Raw genomic sequence first — 20,767 nt, forward strand, 5'->3', positions numbered from 1 at the left:
ACTCAAACTCATAATTAGTTATTACAGTGAATCAAAAGAATATCTGGAGGTTGTAAAGACCTCACTAGACCTACTCCCATAATTTACATTTTAAGATAACAGGATTAGCCAGAAGGTTTTTTCCAGAGACTGTCCTCAAGCAGGATACATTATTGTTATATAATCCTAAGGAATGTAGAAGGAAAAAAAAAGTTTGTCCTTTCTTCCTCCTTGAGAATTCCAGACCCCTCTCTCCTTGGGGTCCCCTAGACTTCTTATCAACCTGCCTAGGAAACGACTGTCTCATCTATAACATAAAATTTCAAGATGAAGCAGCAAGTGCTGATGTAGAAGCTACATTAAGTTATCCAGAAGATCTAGCTAAGCTAATTAAAAAGATGGCTACACTAAACAGCCTTATATTGGAGAAAGATACCATCTAGGATGCACATAGCTAGAGAAGAGAAGTCAATGCCTGACTTCAAAGCTTGAAAGGACCAGCTGATTCTCTCTTTAGCGGCTAATTCAGCTGGTGACTTTAAGTTGAAGCCAGTTCTCATTTACCATTTCAAAAATCCTAGGGTCCTTAAGCATTATGCTAAATATACTCTCTCTGCACTCTATAAATGGGACAATAAAGCCTAGATGACAGCACATCTGAGTGCAGTATGGTTTACTAAATATTTCAAGCCCACTGTTGAGACCCACTACCCAGAAAAAGAGATTCCTTTCAAAATATTACTGTTCATTGACAATGCACTCAAGAGTTCTGATGGAGATGTGCAATGAGATTGATGTTGTTTTCATACTTAACAAAACATCCACTCTGTAGCCCATAGATCAAGGAATACTTTTGGCTTATTATTTAAATGTTTTATTATTCAATTAAATTATTATTATTTTAAAAGCCTTATTATTTAAAAATACATTTCCTAAGACTATGATTGCCACAGATAATAACTCCTCTGATGGATCTGGGGAAAATAAATTAAACACCTCCTGGAAAGGATGGTTATTCTAGATGCCATTAAACACTTGTGATTCAAGCAAAGTGGTCAAAATATCAATACTAACAGGGATTTGGAAGAAGTTGATTCCAACCCTTGTGGATGACTTTGAGGCATTCAAGACATCAGTGGAGGAAGTAACTGAAGATGTGGTGAAAATAGCAAGAGAACTAGAAATAGAAGTGAAGCCTAAAGATGTGACTGAAACAAGAGTCTCTATCTGCAAAACATTAACAACTCACTGAAGGCTTAGATGATAGTTAGCATTTTTAGCAACAAAGTACTTTTTATTTAATGTATTTACATTGTTTTTTAGGCATAATACTATTGCACACTAATAGACTATCAGATCAGATCAGATCAGTCGCTCAGTCCTGTCTGACTCTTTGTGATCCCATGAATCGCAGCACACCAGGCCTCCCTGTCCATCACCAACTCCCGGAGTTCACTCAGACTCACATCCATCGAGTCAGTGATGCCATCCAGCCATCTCATCCCCTGTCGTCCCCTTCTCCTCCTGCCCCCAATCCCTCCCAGCATCAGGGTCTTTTCCAATGAATCAATTCTTCGCATGAGGTGGCCAAAATACTGGAGTTTCAGCTTTAGCATCATTAAACATAACTTTCCTATGCACTTGGAAACCAAAAAATAAAAAAATTCATGTGACTCAATGTATTGCAATACTCACTTTATTGTGGTGGTCAGTAACCCAACCCACAATATCTCTGAGGTGTGCTTGTAGCAGCTTCTCATATAAATTTAATTCTTAGCCCAACTAACCTAGTCTCTACAAAGAGTCATATAAAATGATATCCAACCTCAGTGCTAATCCAATACATGTTCGTATATATAGCTTTCACCCATCAGATTGTAAGAAATAAAGTGATAATACCTAATGCTAGCCAAGATGTAGGAATTATGCGTACTTATTTCTCTATGGGACTATTAGACAGTGTATCATTACCACCTGAAAACATCTATAAAAATGTATGCATGCCTGTCTCTTTTGGTGTTGTACTGTTTTTCAATTTTCATTAAAATATACATGTATAAAAGGAGGAGAAAAGAGTTATCTCTGAGTTCGAGGTAAAGACTAGCAATGAAGGGGCTTCTAGTTGCCCTAAGAAAGGTGCCATGTCTTATCCAGAGCTGATACACTTTTTCAAGACTCGGGATATTATTGGTAAATCTGTCCAAGAGTCCAGAGAATTCATCAAACTCTCCCCTGCAGTTGCGTGTGTCCCAAAAGTCACCAGGTTATATGTAGTTCCTCCTTCTATTCTAATTTTCAGAATCAGAGTTACAGTCTAAGCCAGTAGTTCCCAGTCCAGGTTGTAGGTTAGAAGCACCTGGGAAATTCACACTCAGGCCCCACCCTAGAGATTCGAGACCATTGGTCTAGGGTCGGGCCATGTATCTGTCCATTTTAGTTCCCTGGTGCTTCCCATATTGGAGAAGGAAATGGCAACCCACTCCAGTGTTCTTGCCTGAAGAATCCCAGGGACGGGGGAGCCTGGTGGGCTGCCGTCTCTGGGGTCACACAGAGTCGGACACGACTGAAGTGACGCAGCAGCAGCTTCCCATATGGAGTTAAGGTGACGAGCGGCTGCTCTAAGATAAACAGTTAACTTTTAAGAGAAGATTACACAGCAGAGTATTTTCCATTTTGTATTTTTAAAGGGAGGAGGAGGATTTTTCATAAAGGATGCAGAAAAATCTAGGAAGAGCAACTACCATTGATGAGAGAGGCTGGGGACCCAGAAACACAGAGCCAGAAACTTCACATTCTGTAGCCTTTGATGTATTGGGGATTTTTCTAACCCAAGTATGTATTTCTTGTTCTATTAACACTTCAGTCATTAAAACTAAAAGTAGAATAAGACTGCTGAAAGAAATATCAACAACCTCAGATATGCAGATTACACCACCCTAATAGCAGAAAGCAAAGAGAAACTAAAGAGTATCTTGATGAAGGTGAAAGAGAGTGAAAAAGCTGGCTTAAAACTCAACATTCAAAAACTGAAGATCATGACATCCAGTCCCATCACTTCATGGCAAATACATGGGGAAAAAAATAGAAACAGTGACAGACTTTATTTTCTTGGGCTTCAAAATCACTGCAGACAGTGACTGCAGCCATGAAATTAAAAGACACTTGCTGCTTGGAAGAAAAGCTATGACAAACCTAGACAGCATATTCAAAAGCACAGACATTACTTTGCCAACAAAGGTCCATCTAGTCAAAACTATGGTGTTTTCAGTAGTCATGTATAGATGGGAGAGTTGGACCATTAAGAAGGCCAAGCATCAAAAAACTGATGCTTTTGAACTATGGTGTTGGAAAAGACTCACGAGTCCTTTGGACAGCAAGGAGATCAAACCAGTCAATCCTAAAGGAAATCAACCCTGAATATTCACTGGAAGGACTGATGCTGAAGCTGATGCTCCAATACCTTGGTCATCTGATGTGAAGAGCCAACTCACTGGAAAAGACCCTGATGTGGGGAAAGACTGAAGGCAGGAGGAGAAGCGGACGATAGAGGATGAGATGGTCGGATGGCATCATCAACTCAATGGGCATGAGTTTGAGCAAACTCAGGGAGACAGTAAAGGACAGGGAAGCCTGGCGCGCTGCAGTTCATGGGGTCACAAAGAGTCAGACACGACTGAGTGACAGAAGAAAAACAAAAAAGAATAATACCACAAAACATCCACATGCCCACAACCCAGATGAAAAACTAAAACATCACAAATATAACCGATGGCTCATCCTAGGCCTCCCTCCTTCCCCAGAAGTAACTCTCACTGCAAATTCAGTATTTGATAGTTAACCATTCTCATGCACTTTTAAACTTCTCTTACATATGGAATTGTTTTGAATGTGCTTAAAATTAATCTAACTAGTATTTATTTACTTAGTATCCTACTGTATGTATTTTTTGAAACTTTTTTAAATCACACATTGTGTTTCTGAGATTTTTAACTATGTTGATACAAAACTTTTTTTTGTATCAATTTTAAATCAATTTTAAAAATTGATTTTTAAAAAAACTAGATAAGCTTATAAGACACATGCATCTGCTGCTTATGACTCTGGGTTTGGACACCCCAAGAGAAGATTTTACCGTGACTGGACACCGGATGTTGCTGTTCTTATGTGAATCTGGGTGACACGCGAGGTATTCGGGTACCCTGAGCGAGTATGACAACGTACATCTTACGTGTGTGCGTACGGAGAATGAAAGTGTGTGGAGGTGCTTTGCAGTCTATCTAACTCTTGTTCAGCACATCCCCTCCTACCCCACCCTCCACCTGCATGGAGGAAATTTCCTGCCCCACTAAGGTGGGCTTGATCATATAACTTACTTTGGCTACTGAAATGTGATGGTTAGTAGTTTCCCAGCCCAGGCTTTAAAGAGAACTGCACTTTGCCCTCCCTTTTGTAGAGTTTCAAATTTCCACAGCAAGAAAAACAGGTTCCAGGGAGCCTAGCCCCAGAGGCAGACTCGTAGCCCCAGACCCACAGAGCAGTCAGCAAAAAAATAAATGTTTTCTGTTGCATGCCACTGAGAGTGTGCAGCTTTGTTACACGCAGGAGATGACTAGTACGTGACAATTTGGCATGCCTCCTGGCCTTGTCGAACTCTTGGGGAGTTGCTGCAAGGATAATGTTACACCCAAACGCAATGCTCAATTAAGATTTGGTTTGGGATCGAATATGTTTGCCCATGTGACTGCACACGCTGGACACACATGTTGTGTACATATGGTGCTGATGCGTGTAAGCCCTCCAATAGGCATGCATGTGGGAAGCACAAGGATAGCAGAGTGGCAGCCAAATGACAGCTCCCAAGTCACACACATCTGCCTAGAAGCCACGTGAAAGGCTCAGAGTTCCTTTAGCTGCTGCCTCACTGCCTTTCCCTGAACCCTGGGCACCCTGAAGTGGAGCTGGAAACATCTGAGCTCTTTGAGGCAGGGAGGAGCTTTCCAGAAAGATGAACTGACAGCAAACCCAAGGGACTATAACTAACCACATTTTTCTCTTCTTCAAACTCCTTCAGCCTTCTCTAAGATAGAACATTGTGGTACCTTTGTGGCAACAGAGCTTAATTCATCTCCTGAGAAAAGCACTAGAAAGGATTCCAAATCCTTCGCTGTCTCAGCTGTCCAGTTCTGGGGGAGTCTAGGAGAGAGAATAAGCAGTAAATGGAAAGATCGTGCTGTTGCCCTTGTCCCGCAGCATCTTTTTCTGTTAGGAAAAGGTTATCTATATACCCGGAGAAGCTGTCAATCATGTGGTCCACATCCCTAACCAAGAAAACAGACATGTGATGTAGGCTGACCAGTGAGAATCATCCTGGGACTTTTGATGGAACTATGAGAGAAGCTCTCTTTCTTCTGGTATCTCTAGCAATAAAAAGGATATTGCAGGTGAATACTATCACCAAATGGAGAAAATAAAGGCCACACCCAAGAACACAGAGCTGAGAGGTGGGAGGAACATTTTCCTGATGACATCATTCGAGCCCCTGGATCCAGCCATGCCTGAAGTCACATTCACTTCTAAACTCGATCAACTCCCATTTTTTTATTGTGAATTGAGCTCCTGAATTTCTTTCATTTGCATCAGAGTGTTTCCTTCCTCCCTTTCCTCAACAGAAAAGTAATGCTATATTTGTTCCTTTTATAATTACCATTATAAGTCTCGTCCTATAGCAAGATAAAATTTCCTCTCAAACTTGGCAGAATAAAAACTTGCCAGGATCCTGGCCCTGACCCAGGATCCACTGTTGTTCTTATGGAGACACAAATGTCTACAGGGACATACCCCACACTATCTCTAAAGGATGTCTGGTGATATCTCTAAAGGAGATCTGCCTAATTAGCAGTGATAAGCCTTCTGCTAAGACCAAGGCAAACCATCCCTGGCCAAAAAAACTCCCTTTATCTCTTTCATTAACAATAGTATCCCATTAGACTATAAGTTCCATGACAACAGGTAATAACACATGTAATAATAACAGCTGAATCCTCATTCCTTGTGATAAAGCAGTTGTCAAATACTCAGTTCTACGTGTGGGGCACCGTTGTAAGTCCTTTGCATGCATTAACTCAGCTAATTGTCACAACAGCCCTGTGGGGACTCTCGCTGCCCCCATCCTGCAGATGCAAAAATAAAATGCAAAAAGACTGAGTAGCTTTTCCCAGATCACACAGGCTGTAGGTGATAGAAAAATTTAACCCAAGGACTCAGGCTCCAAGTCCCGGCTCTTAAACTCTATATAATATTAAGTGTCTGGGCCATAGTAACTACTCCAAAGACATTTGTTGTCTAACCATTAACTGATGTCTAAGCCCTACTCAAATCTGACCTAACTTCAGAAAATTCTGCATGGGAAAGGACAGCTCTGTTTTCCCCCAGGGAGTTCTCTCTCACCCAGAGCTGACAGTGCCTCAGTTATTTGCATTATTATTATTGTTGTTGTTTTAACAACAATAATAATAACACCTCCTTGCATTTGTAACGTGCCATCTTTTTTTTCAAAGTTTATTTTTTGGCTGCATCTCACAGCAGGTGGGATCTTAGTTCCCCAACCAGAGATTGAACCCACTCCCCCTGCCTTCAAAGCATGGTACTAGGCCACCAGAGAAGTCCCATAAAGTGCCATCTTTTTTGAGACTCCTTCCCTTTCCATAAGCCAAGATGTATTGGTGACAACCATGTGAGGCCTGCAGAGAAGCTATCATTCTCACTTTACAGGGAATCTGAGTCCAAAAGAAGAAAGGTCGAGTTTCCAGAATAAATCCCAGGATCTAACCTCATCACAAGTTAGAGACTCCGCTTTGAGGCGGAAGAGCCAGGGCCGGGGGCCCCTCTGCCAGCAGCCCCACCCCAGCCCCGGAGCCGAGCCTGGGGCCCTCCTCACCCATGCTGTTCCAGGAGCCTCAGCCTCAGCGCCGCCTTCTGCTGGGGGCTGAGGTCCAGGCAGTCTCTGAGGCCACGCAGGGCGGTGGCCCAGGCTCTGGGGGACAACCCACGGCGGATGACGGCTGCTGGCAGGTGACAGAGCAAGTTCCCCAGGATGTCCACGGTGTACTCGTCAGCAATGGTGTGGCTCTGAAATTGACAAGTGGAGCTGGTGGAAAGGCCCAGTGGGTTCCAGATCGTGATCCCATAAAACACTTCCTGACCCCAAACCTCACCAAGGTTTCAGGATCTGAACCACCTACCCTACTGTGGACTTACACAAGGCCTAATTTCACTCCAAGGGAGTAGGCCTCAGAAGTCTGGGCGACCACACGGAGTGCGGGGTGGGTGTGGGCAGAAGACTTGTCCATCGGGAGCACTCATTCACTGAGGCTGTGGTCACTGTCACTGTTACTGCTCTGGGGACACCCCATTGTTCAGTACCCATCATGATGAGAGTACAGCAGTAACAGTACTTTCAAGTTTGTAGGCCCTTGAAAGCCTCCAAAGCTCTTTCTCAAAATGCCAAAAATAGCTAACATTTATTCAGTGCTTACTATGTGCTCGGCACTGTTTTAAGTGTTTCCAGGTCTTACTCTCTTCATCTTCAAAGTAACTAACTGTACAAGTACTAATATCATACACTTTTTCAAGATAAATAAACTGCCAGCTTGGCCCTTTGAGCCTTTGCATTAAACAATATATTACCTATTTCACGTCCTCGAGAGCTCTATGAACAAAGTGCTACTGTACCCATTTTACAGATGAGGAGACTGAGGTTCAAGGATGGGAAGTGACCTGCCCAAAGCCACAAAACCAATCACTGGCAGAGACTTGTCCAGAGCCCAGACTCTGTGTACTGTGCTCTTTCCAGTCCTCCAGGGCGGCCTCCCCTCATTCAGGCCCCAGAATGGAAGTCCCCAGAACCAGAGGCCAAGAGTGTCCCACCCAGTGGTTTCAAAGCCAGCTTTGAGACCCACAAATCAGACTTCTGGCCCTCACATCAGACCTGAGAACCCAGCCAGCTCCTCTGAGGACTCCCCAGGATGCCCACAGGCCCCAGAGGGGAAGGGACATGAGTCAAAGTGTCACCCAGGAAGAGTTTCCTTACCAGGCACTGCTGCACTTTCTTGAGGATGGAATTTTTTTTGTGGGAATCCAAAACCAAGGAGTCCAACTGACTCTTCCCCAGGCTGATCAGGAAGGGCACACACTGAGAAGCTGGGATGGAAGCCAGGTAGCGAGCCCTGGAGAGAGATGGGAGAATGAGGGAAGGAAAACAGGGGCTGCTCTCTTTGCCCAAGAGCTTATCACAGAGCTGATCCTTAAGTATTGGTTCTCCCCAGTGATGTCCTGGCTCCTTTGAGCAGAGAGCAAGCCTCCCACCCATCATTTTTCTTTTTTACTGGCAGGAAAAAAAACTTCCCATAATGCTCTTCTCTCACAGGTGGAAACAAGTTTCCCATCATGCTCCTCTTCCCTGACCCAACAGCAGGATATGAGAACAGGTTCTCCATAGACAAAAGCTGCCTGCTGGACTGGTTGAGGGGGGATACGAAGAAAGAAAATGAAAAACCAGAAGAAGAAAGAGACAAAGAGGAGGCAAAAATGAAATAGAAAGTGGAGGGAAAAAGATGAGGAGAGAGTGGGGAGAGAAATGACTCCCAATTCTGTCAACCCCAGGATTCTCTAGGGCAAAGAGACCAGTTAATAACACAGATTATTTCAGCTAGTAATGGATGGAAGGAAGAAAATTAAATGGCTCTATAATGAAGGATGATGTGGGGACCACCCAGGGAAGCCCCTCTGAAGGGAGTACTGTTTGAGTTTAGAACTCTCCTCCAAGCTCTTGACCTTATATTCTCAAGAGGAGCAATATTTCCCCCAATGGGGAGAAACTGGTTCAGGGAGAGGGAGGGAATGAGGCTGGGAAATATTCGTTATAACAGTGATTTGTGACCTGCCAAAGCTCAACCCTACCCAATACAATTTTATTCCTTATAATTTCTCTCATTATGGAGAAATTAAATTTTTCTCCTTTGGGAGGCAATAATGAAATAAAGGTTGAGAAAGACCCATGTGGCATCACTGCCACCTCACTATTCCAATACCAAATTCAACCTCCTCCTTTCAAACATGTTCTGCCTTCTCTCTGCCATCCAAGACTCCTTCATCTCTTTATCCCTAAATCTTTCTTTGCTGGCTCCTCAGTAATACTCAAATCTGTTCTTGTCTCTCCATTCCTAATGTCACTGTCTTATTTATTTTTTCATTCATTCAATCAGAGGGCTTCCCTGTTGGCTCAGACAGTAAAGAATCTGCTTGCAACGCGAGATACACAGATTCGATCCCTGGGTTGGGAAAATACCCTGGAGAAGGGAATGGCAACCCACTGCAGTATTCTTGCCTGGATAATTCCATGGACAGAGGAGCCTGGCAGGCTACAGTTCATGGGGTCACAAAGCGTCGGACATGACTGTTCGACTAACACTTTCACTTTCACACTTCACTTTCATTCATTCAGCAAATAAATAGAGCATCTGCGGCATGCCAGGACTTCCCAGGTGGCAGTAGTGGTAAAGAGCCTGCTTGCCAACACAGAAGATGTAAAGAGACATGGGTTCAATCCCTGGATCAGGAAGATCCCCTGGAGGAGGGCACTGCAACTCACTCCAGTCTTCTTGCCTGGGGAATCTCATGGACAGAGGAGCCTAGTGGGCTACAGTCCATAGGTTAGCAGAGTTGGACACAACTGAAGTAACTTAGCATGCATGCATGCTGCCAAGCACTGTGCTGGGCACCAGCTACCAACATGAATAAGACATGTGCAGCAGGTCCCTACCCTCAGGATTCTCTAGGGGGAAGAAACACAGAAACCAATTAATAAAACAGATTATTTCAGCTAGTAATGAATGGAAGGAAGAAAATTAAATGGCTCTATCATGGAGGATGATCTGGGGACAGCTAGGGGAACCCCTCTGAAGGGAGTACTGTTTGAGCTGAGACATGGATATGTGGAATAACACATCCATGCCATATGTGGAATAACAACCATGCCAAGGTCAAGTTTATAGAAATAAGCCTCCACTGTCTCTCTCCTTCCAGCCAGGCTCCCTGCACTCCATCCTCTCTATGGACTGTGATGATGATCTCTCTGAAACATAAACCTGTGCCCAGAATACAAAACATCCCAGAGTGTCACACAAGCCCTCCCTGACCTCTCTGGCCTTCTCATTTGAGCCCCTGGATCCAGCTATGCCTGAAGTCCACACCTGGATTTTCCTGAGCACAAAATTACCTTTTATTGCCTAAGCCAGTTTGAGTTAAGGTTCTGTTACTTTCAATTAAATATCAACTTGATATTATAGTTAGCTTAACACTTGTCTGTTTTTCCTCCATGAGAATGTAGGCTTTTATAAGGGGAAAATTAACTTACCTCTTAGAACTTAGTATGTAGTAAGTACTCAACAAATATTTTTAATTTAGTGAAGACAATGGCAGCAAGAGAAGGAAGAGGGAAATAAATAGAAAAAGAGAGAAACTGTGTCCAGACCATATTTAAAAAGCAGGGCTGCCCCCCAGACCTGAACACCCACTCATCTTAGAAATCCGACTGTTCACATTAGTCCTGATTCCCCTGCCCAGACCCAGCTGTGAGGCCAGCTCAGATGTGACCTGCTTCACTGGCATTCACTCATTCAAGCTCAGGTTGCCTTGGCTTTGGTTTTTAAATAACAAGAAAAAGCAAGAGAGTCTGCCTGAAACATCAACGTGGGGCTCAGAATTTATCTGCTGGATCTCAAGGATTTAACAGTCGAAGGCACTCCCTACTTGCCTCCAGTTCGTCACCAACATCCAGGGAAAGAGAATCACTTTGGCTTTGGGGACACCCACCGATCATACTGCCAAAAAGGGGGACTTGATGTTCACTTACGGAAGTGCAGCCAAGAGGAAGGGTGGCATAGAGGACCTGGAAACCTCCCAGTATTTCCACGCCAAACAGTTAACCTGAAAGATGAAAGCAGTTCTAGGAATTGAGTCCAATAAGACCAAACACAGATTGTGCTTTCTGTGGGTCAGACACTGTTCTAAGTGCTTTGAATGCATTCACTTATTAACTTATACATTCACTTTAACAGCCTAAGATGTAGGTAACACTATTACACCAAGTTTATGGATGAGGAAACTGGGGCAAGAACAAGATGCCCACAAAAATTTAAGTCTGAGAATGCTCACCACAGTTTCTTTTATAACTATAAACAAGACGTGACCTTAAGATACATCACTAGGGGACTGACTAAGTAAATTATGGTATAGTCATATGGTGGAATACTACGCAACTATTTTGTTTCCATATGGTAGATTTATGTGTGCGTGTATCATATACATTTAAACAGAACGTTGCGTATGGCGTGAGCTTATTTGTGTTTTTTAAATTACATGTAGATATGTTTTAGATATACCAAAAATTCTCCAAGTCAATAGCAAACTTCCTCTGTAGTTATACCTCTGAAGCCGCATGACTGACATTTGAGGCAGGATAAATCCATGTTGCAGGAACTGTCCTCAGGATCATGGGATGGTTAAGTAGCATCCCTGGCGTCTACCTCCTAGATGCCAGTAACATCTCCCCCAGGTGTGATGAAAAAAGGTGTTTCCAGATATGTCCAAATTGTCCCTTGTTGGAAACTATGCTCTAGGAGAAATTTTACTTTCTCTCTATTGTTTTGTTTTATAAGAATTATGTGTTTTCAGCAAAAAGATAAACAATAAAGGCAAATTTTCTAATTACTGGTATCTGAAGGTTCTTAGAACTGGGCAGAGTCAGGTAAGGAGGTTTATGGAGACATCTCTTCCTATTTGAAGGTGCAGGTCTTCCTCAAAGCGGGCCTGAACTCTATCCATTGCATCAGTTGGATAAGTGGAAGGAGACAGCCACGCCAAGGTCCAGGTTAAAGAAACTACCTGCTTCCCGCCCTACCTGGGTAAGGCTTTTTGTAGATTTCAGTGGTTCTTACCAGGGAACTGTCAAAATGAAAGGTATCAGGCTTCGTACCTGATACCTTCGTACCTGGAGCCCCAGGGAAACTCTGCAAGTGGGGCTCTGTATTTTTCAAGTATTGCTGAGGTATAATCGATATGCAGAGAATTACACATATTTAATGCATACTCTTTGATGAGACGAGCACAGGCAAACATCCGTGATGGCAGGCATCACCACAGTCGGGGTAATAGGCGTGCCCAGCATCTCCCAAAGTGTCCTTCTGTCCCTTTGCTTTGGTTCTTTAGAAAGAGCACATAACTTGAGAGCAACCCTCTTAGCAAATTGTGAAGTGCAGATACCATATTGTGAACTGCAGGTGCTGTGCGGTACTGCTAACTGCTGCTGCTAAGTCGCTTCAGTCGTGTCCGACTCTGTGCGACCCCATAGACGGCAGCCCACCAGGCTCCCCTGTCCCTGGGATTCGCCAGGCAAGAACACTGGAGTGGGTTGCCATTCCCTTCTTCAATGCATGAAAGTGAAAAGTGAAAGTGAAGTCACTCAGTTGTGTCCGACTCTTAGCGACCCCATGGACTGCAGCCCACCAGGCTCCTCCGCCCATGGGATTTTCCAGGCAAGAGTACTGGAGTGGGGTGCCCCTGCCTTCTCCGCTGTGTGGAACAGCACATCACAACTCGCTCATCCAGCAAAACTGAAACGTGCTGCACAGCAAACAAGCCTTCCAGGCAGTGCTGATGCAAGCTCGGCTTTGAGAACCACTGACAGAATAAACAATCCGAGGGAATGACAGGCTTCATTAAAATTTTGCACATTATTCTAATGATTTCAAAGGATTATATAGTTGGCTTTACCCTTCCTGGCTCTTGGGGAGAAAATTCTCTTTTCATTTTTGTTCTGTTGCAAATATTTTCAAATTTTCCTTGTTATGGCTGCTTAGATACACCCATCATTTAAAAGTGGGACATTTAACTTCCAAATACATGGGTGTTTTTTAAGTATCCTTGATATTAATTTTCTCATTTAAATGCTTTCTTCTCTGCAATCACCCTCTTTGTTTTTTCAGTCTTTTAACTTTATTGAGGTTTTCAATGGCTAAGTCAAAGAGCTTTCTCAGTAAATGTTACATTGCACTTGAAAATATGTGGATTATTTTCAAATATCTTCTAATATTGATCTCTAACACAATTCCACAGTGATAAGAGAACAGACCCTGTATGGCTTCAATGCCTTTAGACCAGGAAATGTTTGCACCTTGTTTTATGGCCCTGGATATGTTCCAGTGACTCCTGGTTTATAGTCTACAAGAACTTGAATAGAATCTATATCCTGCTGTTGTGTGAAAATTGTATAAATCTTAATTATGTTGAATTGGTTCATAATGCTTTTTCAGGTCTACTATAAACTTTCTGCCTGTTCATTCTATTAATATTCGAGAGTTTGATATAGAAACTCCAATCTGAAATTATCTACTTAAAAAAATAATTGTAATATATAGTGGAACTGTGTGTGACTTTGTTCAGTATTTTTCAAGTCTCCTTGGAAATGTGTTATCATACTTCCATTATTTAAGAAAGAAAAACAAAAAAATAAAAGATTTTTTAAAATAATAAAAAATAAAAATATATGGAAGCGGGGGAAAAAAAAGAAAATGTTATTGCTTGGAAACATTTCATTCAGATCTGAAATGCACAGTGCTCACCCTCTCAGACACTATACAGCTCACTGCTTACACTCCAAGTCCAAACGCTGCTCCCCAGGCCTGTTTTCACTTACTTAGATATAGTGAAAATCAGGCACTGCTTCTGGTCTCCCCAAAGAGTTAAAGAGTCTCCTTAACTGTTTGGAAAGTGAAGTTCTAAATGAAAAATTAAATTCTCCCAGAGGACTGTTCCCATGCCAGGCTACCCCTGGCAAGAATAGAAAGGTAGATGAGGGTGTGACTAGCACTCCCAGGAGAGCGTAGTTGTAAATGTGCAAAAATGGTCTACTTGCCAACTGAAATCTGAGGTTCACACCTGGGTATAGAATAGCCCGTCTGCTGAGACTCTGGCTGCAGAGGCATGGGTATGTGGAGCTTTTAAAACAGAAATTAGAGAAAAGCTGGCTCAATACTTGGCCCCATATCATCACCTGCATCAGTAATCCTGGCACGAGTATCTTAAGACACCACAGTTAATCCACCCGGTGACCGGGGTAGGGAGAGAGAAGGAGAAGCAGGGAAGGGCTTTGATGGTACCTGATATGGTGAAAGCAGAGAGAAGTTGTTCTCGAAATACTGGAAATGAGCCAGAAAGGAGTCGGCGCTCATAGCGTCAATGTGGGGGCACGTCACACCTTTGAGCAGCTGCCCTGCACTAGAAAATGAGACAAGGGGCCCAGGAGAAAGGGGCAGCAGGGAGGAGGAAAGAAGGAGCAAGAGCAGGCAGATCTGATCCGACACCCACTGCAGGCAGGACATCCGACTCTCCCTCCGGGGGAATAAGGCTCCTGGAGAAGGAGACTGCAGAGGGCTCGTCAGCCCCAGGCTCACCTCAGGAGCTCCTCAGGTCTCCTGGTCGTCTTTGACAGAAGCTCAAACAGGAACAAGGCCTGAGGGAAAAGAATGATTGCCACATTGATGGAGCACTCATGGGCCATCGTCCTGAGTCCTATGCTCCCATTTCACAGATGGGAAAATGGAAGCTTTGTTATTTACCTAGAACCACACACTTGCGGGAATTCCCTGGTGGCTCAGAGTCTGCCTGCAATGCGGGAGGCCCGAGTTCCATCCCTGGGTCAGGAAGACCCCCTGGAGAAGGAAATGGCAACCCACTCCAGTATTCTCGCCTGGAAAATCCCATGAATGGACGAGCCTGGAAGCAGCATTCCAAAAAGTCAGACACGACTAAGCGTCACTTTCACTTTCACTTTCACACAGTCTCTAAGCTGCTGAGCTGGGATTTGAGCTGGTGTCCTGTGATTGCAGAGCCCGTGCTCTCACACCCCAGGTGGTCCAGGAGGTGAACGAGGAGCCAAGTCAAGGCAGCGAGGTGGGAGGTTTACTTCCTGTGCTCAGAGAAGCCGCCGCCCGGTTGAGGACCCCCTGCAGCCCCTATTTCATGCCCACCTGCTGGTTCCCGAACACACACCATTCCAGGAAGTAAAACTGACGATGACTAGACCAGGATGGGCTAGAAAGTTCCATAGATGAAGAATCTCCTGGGTCTTCCCTAGTGGTCCAGGGGTCAAGACTCCACGCTCCCAGTGCAGGGTGCCTGGGTTCAATCCCTGATCAGGGAACTAGATCCTACATGCTGTAGGTAAGAGTTCGTGGCCCCTTCAACCTCTCTGCGCTCAGCAAGTCGCCTGTCTAAACAGCTCACTCCCCACCCCCTAGAACCCCTGCCTCCTCCCCTGGCTTACTGTCTCCTTAGCACTCATCAGCATCTATCATCTAACAGGGCACACATTTATTCCCTGGAGTACCAGTGGTTAGGATGCCACGCTGTCATTGCCAAAGACTCAGGTTCAATCCCTGGTTGGGGAACTTACATCCCACAAGCCTTGAAGAGGGACCAAAAAAAAAAAAAGAAGAAGAGGCAACAAGTATCAGTGCATACATTTAACTACTGATCTTCTGTACTGTCTCCCTTATTAGGAAGGAAGCTCCCTTCACTTCCATGTCCCCAGGACCATGAACAGCACCTGGCACCTGAGAGGGCAGAGAAGTGGCCAGGGGCTCCATAAACACTATGAACGAATGAATGAATGCAAGTGAGAGGACGTTCAAGGGCCTCCACAGCACAATGCTCCCCAGGCAGCCCCAGTAGTAACCACTCTCATGTGAAGTGCATGCCCAGCAGAGTCTCATGAGAAATGAGCCCCATTTTGCAGATGAGAAAACTGAGGCCATGGGAGGAGAAGCAGTGACCCCAAAGTTAATCAACAGTAGCCCGGGAATTCACACTTGGGTTTCATCTAACTTAACACAAAAAAGATCTTCACGACCCAGATAATCACGATGGTGTGATCACTGACCTAGAGCCAGACATCCTGGAATATGAAGTCAAGTGGGCCTTAGAAAGCATCACTACGAACAAAGCTAGTGGAGGTGACGGAATTCCAGTTGAGCTCTTTCAAATCCTGAAAGACGATGCTGTGAAAGTGCTGCACTCAATATGCCAGCAATTTTGGAAAACTCAGCATCAATCCCAAAGAAAGGCAATGCCAAAGAATGCTCAAGCTACCACACAATTGCACTCATCTCACATGCTAGTAAAGTAATGCTCAAAATTCTCCAAGCCAGGCTTCAGCAATATGTGAACCGTGAACTTCCAGATGTTCAAGCTGGTTTTAGAAAAGGCAGAGGAACCAGAGATCAAATTGCCAACATCCGCTGGATCATCGAAAAAGCAAGAGAGTTCCAGAAAAACATCTATTTCTGCTTTATTGACTATGCCAAAGCCTTTGACTGTGTGGATCACAATAAACTGGAAAATTCTGAAAGAGATGGGAATACCAGACCACCTGATCTGCCTCTTGAGAAATCTGTATGCAGATTAGGAAGCAACATTTAGAACTGGACATGGAACAACAGACTGGTTCCAAATAGGAAAAGGAGTACGTCAAGGCTGTATATTGTTATCCTGCTTATTTAACTTATATGCAGAGTACATCATGAGAAACGCTGGACTGGAAGAAACACAAGCTGGAATCAAGATTGCCGGGAGAAATATCAATAAGCTCAGATATGCAGATGACACCACCCTTATGGCAGAAAGTGAAGAGGAACTAAAAAGCCTCTTGATGAAAGTGAAAGAGGAGAGTGAAAAAGTTGGCTTAAAGCTCAACATTCAGAAAACAAAGATCATGGCATCCGGTCCCACCACTTCATGGGAAATAGATGCGGAAACAGTGGAAACAGTGTCAGACTTTATTTTTTTGGGCTTCAAAATCACTGCAGATGGTGACTGCAGCCATGAAATTAAAAAACGCTTATTCCTTGGAAGGAAAGTTATGACCAACTTAAATAGCATATTCAAAAGCAGAGACATTACTTTGCCAACAAAAGTCCATCTAGTCAAGGCTATAGTTTTTCCTGTGGTCATGTATAGATGTGAGAGTTGGACTGTGAAGAAGGCTGAGCGCTGAAGAATTGATGCTTTTGAACTGAGGTGTTGGAGAAGACTCTTGAGAGTCCCTTGGACTGCAAGGAAATCCAACCAGTCCATTCTGAAGGAGATCCCTGGGATTTCTTTGGAAGGAATGATGCTAAAGCTGAAACTCCAGTACTTTGGCCACCTCATGCGAAGAGTTGACTCATTGGAAAAGACTCTGATGCTGGGAGGGATTGGGGGCAGGAGGAAAAGGGGACGACAGAGGATGAGATGGCTGGATGGCATCACTGACTCGATGGACGTGAGTCTGGGTGAACTTCGGGAGTTGGTGATGGACAGGGAGGCCTGGCGTGCTGCAATTCATGGGGTTGCAAAGAGTTGGACACTACTGAGCGACTGAACTGAACACTATTCTGCCTCCTGAGTTTGTTGCTGTTGTTCAGTCACCAAGTCATGTCTGACTCTTCCCAAGCCCATGACCACAGCACACCGGGCTTCCCTGTCCCTTACCACCATCTCCCGGAGTATGCCCAAGTTCATGAGTTTAATCACACAGAAATAAGTTTGTTTTACCAAGTACCAAATTAACCTTAGAACAGACCTTTCCCACAAGACAATCAGAAGTCCAGGCACCACCTCTGGGCGTTGCAGTCGTACCTGACTCCTCCGGATCTCCTTTTCCTTCAGGACTGTGGAGTTGAATCCAGGTTCCCTCCATAAATCAAAGAGAGACACTTCCTTAAAGAAAGCGCCCTGTATTTTGACAATGCCAGAGGCAGTATCTCCTGCTTCGATCACCTGTCAAAAGTGAGAAGAAACATAATAACAACTTTGCAGAGAATGGACTGAGTGTTGGGTGAGGGCCAGGGGCTGCATCAGTTGGGTGCTTCACGGGCAATAAGTCCCACCAGATCTGCTCAGCAACCCAATGAGGTGGAGACAGTCCTTATCCCCATTTTACAGGTAAGAAAACCAAAGCTTAATGAGTAATTGGCTGAAAGTTGATAATGTGAGATTCAAGCCCAATTCTGTCGTATTCCAAAACCCACACCCTTTAACCACAAGAGCTACAGCTATCTGCAAGGTATTGGTATTTTAGGCCCAACCCTTTGAGTTTCTTTCTTAGCAGACTGTGCAATTAGACATGGCAGGTCCAACAGGATATGATGCCCAGAAGACCCACTGCAAGTGAGAGCGAGAAATGTGGACATGGCTTTGGAACAGGAAAGGGGGGCCTTTCTGAAGCACTAGGGGAATTCAGGATTCATTTCCACATTTGAAAACCAAACCCCTAAAACATTATGACAGCAAGAAATCCAACTGAAGAAAAGTGTTTCGGATTCAGCTGGCTGGGGACAGCACCAGGGTCTGGGGAGAATCAGGTTCAACCCAGAGGCACTTTCTGGAAAGGAGGGGAGGTGGGCATCAGAAGAAGGCATTCTCCAGGCTTAGAACAACCCCACCCAAAGACAGAGCCCCCTCACAAAGTCCCAAAACCACACGCCTGAGAGCCCCAGGGGCTGCGGACCAGACATCTTCCTCTCACCTTGCTCAGGACAGCGTGCTGCTGGGCAGGTGACAAGTCGGACACGTGCAGGGAGGTGGCGCTTCTTAGGAGCTGCATAAGGTCCCTGCGGTCCATGGCGTGGAAGGCCTGCGTGCCGACCCCAGCCAGCAGCACGCCCATCTGACTGATGTTGTAGAAGGACAGCACCTGGGGGCGCCGGCAAGGGAGGGTGAGGACCAGCCTCGGGGCTGCACCTCAAGGGCGTGTACCAGGCCCCACTGCAGGCTGGGTGTCGGGAGGGGCACTGGGGCACCATTGTGAGCAAGACACAAGCTGCCCTCCCAGACCCTCCTCCTTCTATCAGGAAAGAGACTTAAGTATCAAAACACAACACATAGGTAACCGTGCCGCTGGGGTAATCACTATGCCATCCGAGGCCACAGCAGAATTAATAAAAAGCAGTGGAGGAGGGCAAGGCAGCCCACTCCAGTATTCTTGCCTGGAGAAACCCCATGGACAGAGGAGCCTGGTGGGCTGCAGTCCATGGGGTCATGAAGAGTTGGACATGACTGAGCGACTAAGCACAGCACAGTGACCCATATGCCACCTTTGACCAGGCAATGGGCTCTCTGGTGTAATCTGATCTAGCTGACGAGATTTAAAAATTGGGGGGATCCTATAAAAATCCAAATTAGTGTTTCTGCTTTATTTAAAAAAAAAAAAAACACCTGAACATCAGGCAGTACCCACAGTGGCAGTAATGGGCAAGAACCTTGGGGTGGGTCACGGCATCTCTGTCTGCCCTGCCCACCCCTCTCATGGGACCAGGAGAAGCCTGCTGCCCTCCGTATGTCACCCGTCGGGCAACTGACACAGCAAAGCCCCGCACTCGTCTATCTTCACGTGGCAGCTTTGAGGTGAATTAAAGAAGCATTTTAGGATGTGAATCTGATATTTTATATATAAAAAAAAAATATGACCGTAGCTGGACACCTTAACAGAAATCATGCCTGTTTCCCAACCCCTCCTTTGGAGTAAAGAGGCTAAATGTAATATAATCAGAAAATTTTATTGGTTTTTAAAAAAAAAACCAGTTGAGTGGTTTCCTTGAGCTATTCCATGTAGAATGAACAGTCTCTTACTGTCCTGAAGGAGAGCAGACTTTTGAGCACTTGGCTTCTTAGCAAAAGTCACCTCATTCCTCTGTAAGAAGAGGATGCCAGGAAAGGGAAAAGCCACTCGGTCCAGGGCTGGGAGGAACAAGACTGTCTCCCTCAGCGCTCTAAAATCACATTCACAGAGTGGACTTAGGTGGCCCCAGTCAAAACAGAAGGTCTGCAAAGCCTTCAAACTAAAGTCACCAGAAGTCTTGAAGGGACAAGATGGATGGTCTCCCCTTAGCCTTGAGTCAGAAAGGAGAATGAGTGGGCAGTGGTCATGGCGCCATGATAGAGGCAGTCAGCATGGGAATGAAACAAGTGGGCTCTGAAGCCAGATGCCCTGGGTTCAATCCCAGCCCTGTCCCTCTCATGTGGCCTTGGCAATTCCCTTGTATGCTCTGTGCCTCATATGAATGGCCTAGAAAATGGAGGTTATAACATTACTGACCTAATAGGGTTGTTGGGAAGGTTAAATGATTAACTCAGTGATAGCTAACACTCACTGAGCTCGGACTCTAGGTCAGGTGTTGTCCAACCTCTTCCTGTGTACTGACTCACATAAATCTATGGTATAGGAGCTACTGTTATCCCCATGTTACAAAGAGGGAAAGTAAGGCAAGGAGAAGTTGTCAGTTCCCCACTGTCACGCAGCAGACACTGTCACACAGCAGATACTGTCACACATGGGAGACCAAGGATTGGCACCCAGGTAGCCTTCTTCGGCACCGTCTTCTTACCGATTGGCTGTCCCTGCTGAAGGTCTATAACCAGCCCTTCGGTCTTGGGCCATTAAAACAGAGTCCAAAGCTCCAACTGACCTTCTGGTGGGCCAGGTATTTGGCAGACAAGATGATGACCTGGCTCCTGGCCCAGCCCGAGACCTGGTTGAGGGTCGAGATGGCACTGTGCACAGCCTCGGGGGAGAGGGATTCCAGCTGACTGTGGGTCAAGCCCACGACCGCATCCGACAAAGAGCCCAGAGTCTCATTGAGGGTCTGGTTCTCCGTGGCAATTTCCAGGAGCTCAGCTTTGAGCTAGAAAGGGA

At 45.0% G+C, this 20,767-nt stretch overlaps 1 protein-coding gene across 1 annotated transcript in view; it reads right to left on the bottom strand.

Moving 5' to 3' along the window:
* The window catches only part of OTOA (otoancorin), a 79,795-nt gene that overhangs the window by 23,562 nt on the left and 35,466 nt on the right, over positions 1–20,767 (bottom strand). Inside the window, exons 13-21 of the mRNA XM_070362211.1 lie at positions 20,541–20,756; positions 18,602–18,769; positions 17,713–17,853; positions 14,490–14,548; positions 14,196–14,313; positions 10,892–10,965; positions 8,069–8,204; positions 6,917–7,107; positions 5,079–5,172 (exon numbers count right to left, since the gene is read on the bottom strand). Coding sequence (XP_070218312.1) covers positions 5,079–5,172; positions 6,917–7,107; positions 8,069–8,204; positions 10,892–10,965; positions 14,196–14,313; positions 14,490–14,548; positions 17,713–17,853; positions 18,602–18,769; positions 20,541–20,756 — 1,197 coding nt within the window. The remainder of the gene's footprint in view (positions 1–5,078; positions 5,173–6,916; positions 7,108–8,068; positions 8,205–10,891; positions 10,966–14,195; positions 14,314–14,489; positions 14,549–17,712; positions 17,854–18,601; positions 18,770–20,540; positions 20,757–20,767) is intronic.

This window comes from Bos mutus, chromosome 25 (genome assembly GCF_027580195.1).
Source record: "Bos mutus isolate GX-2022 chromosome 25, NWIPB_WYAK_1.1, whole genome shotgun sequence".
Classification (NCBI taxonomy): domain Eukaryota; kingdom Metazoa; phylum Chordata; class Mammalia; order Artiodactyla; family Bovidae; genus Bos; species Bos mutus.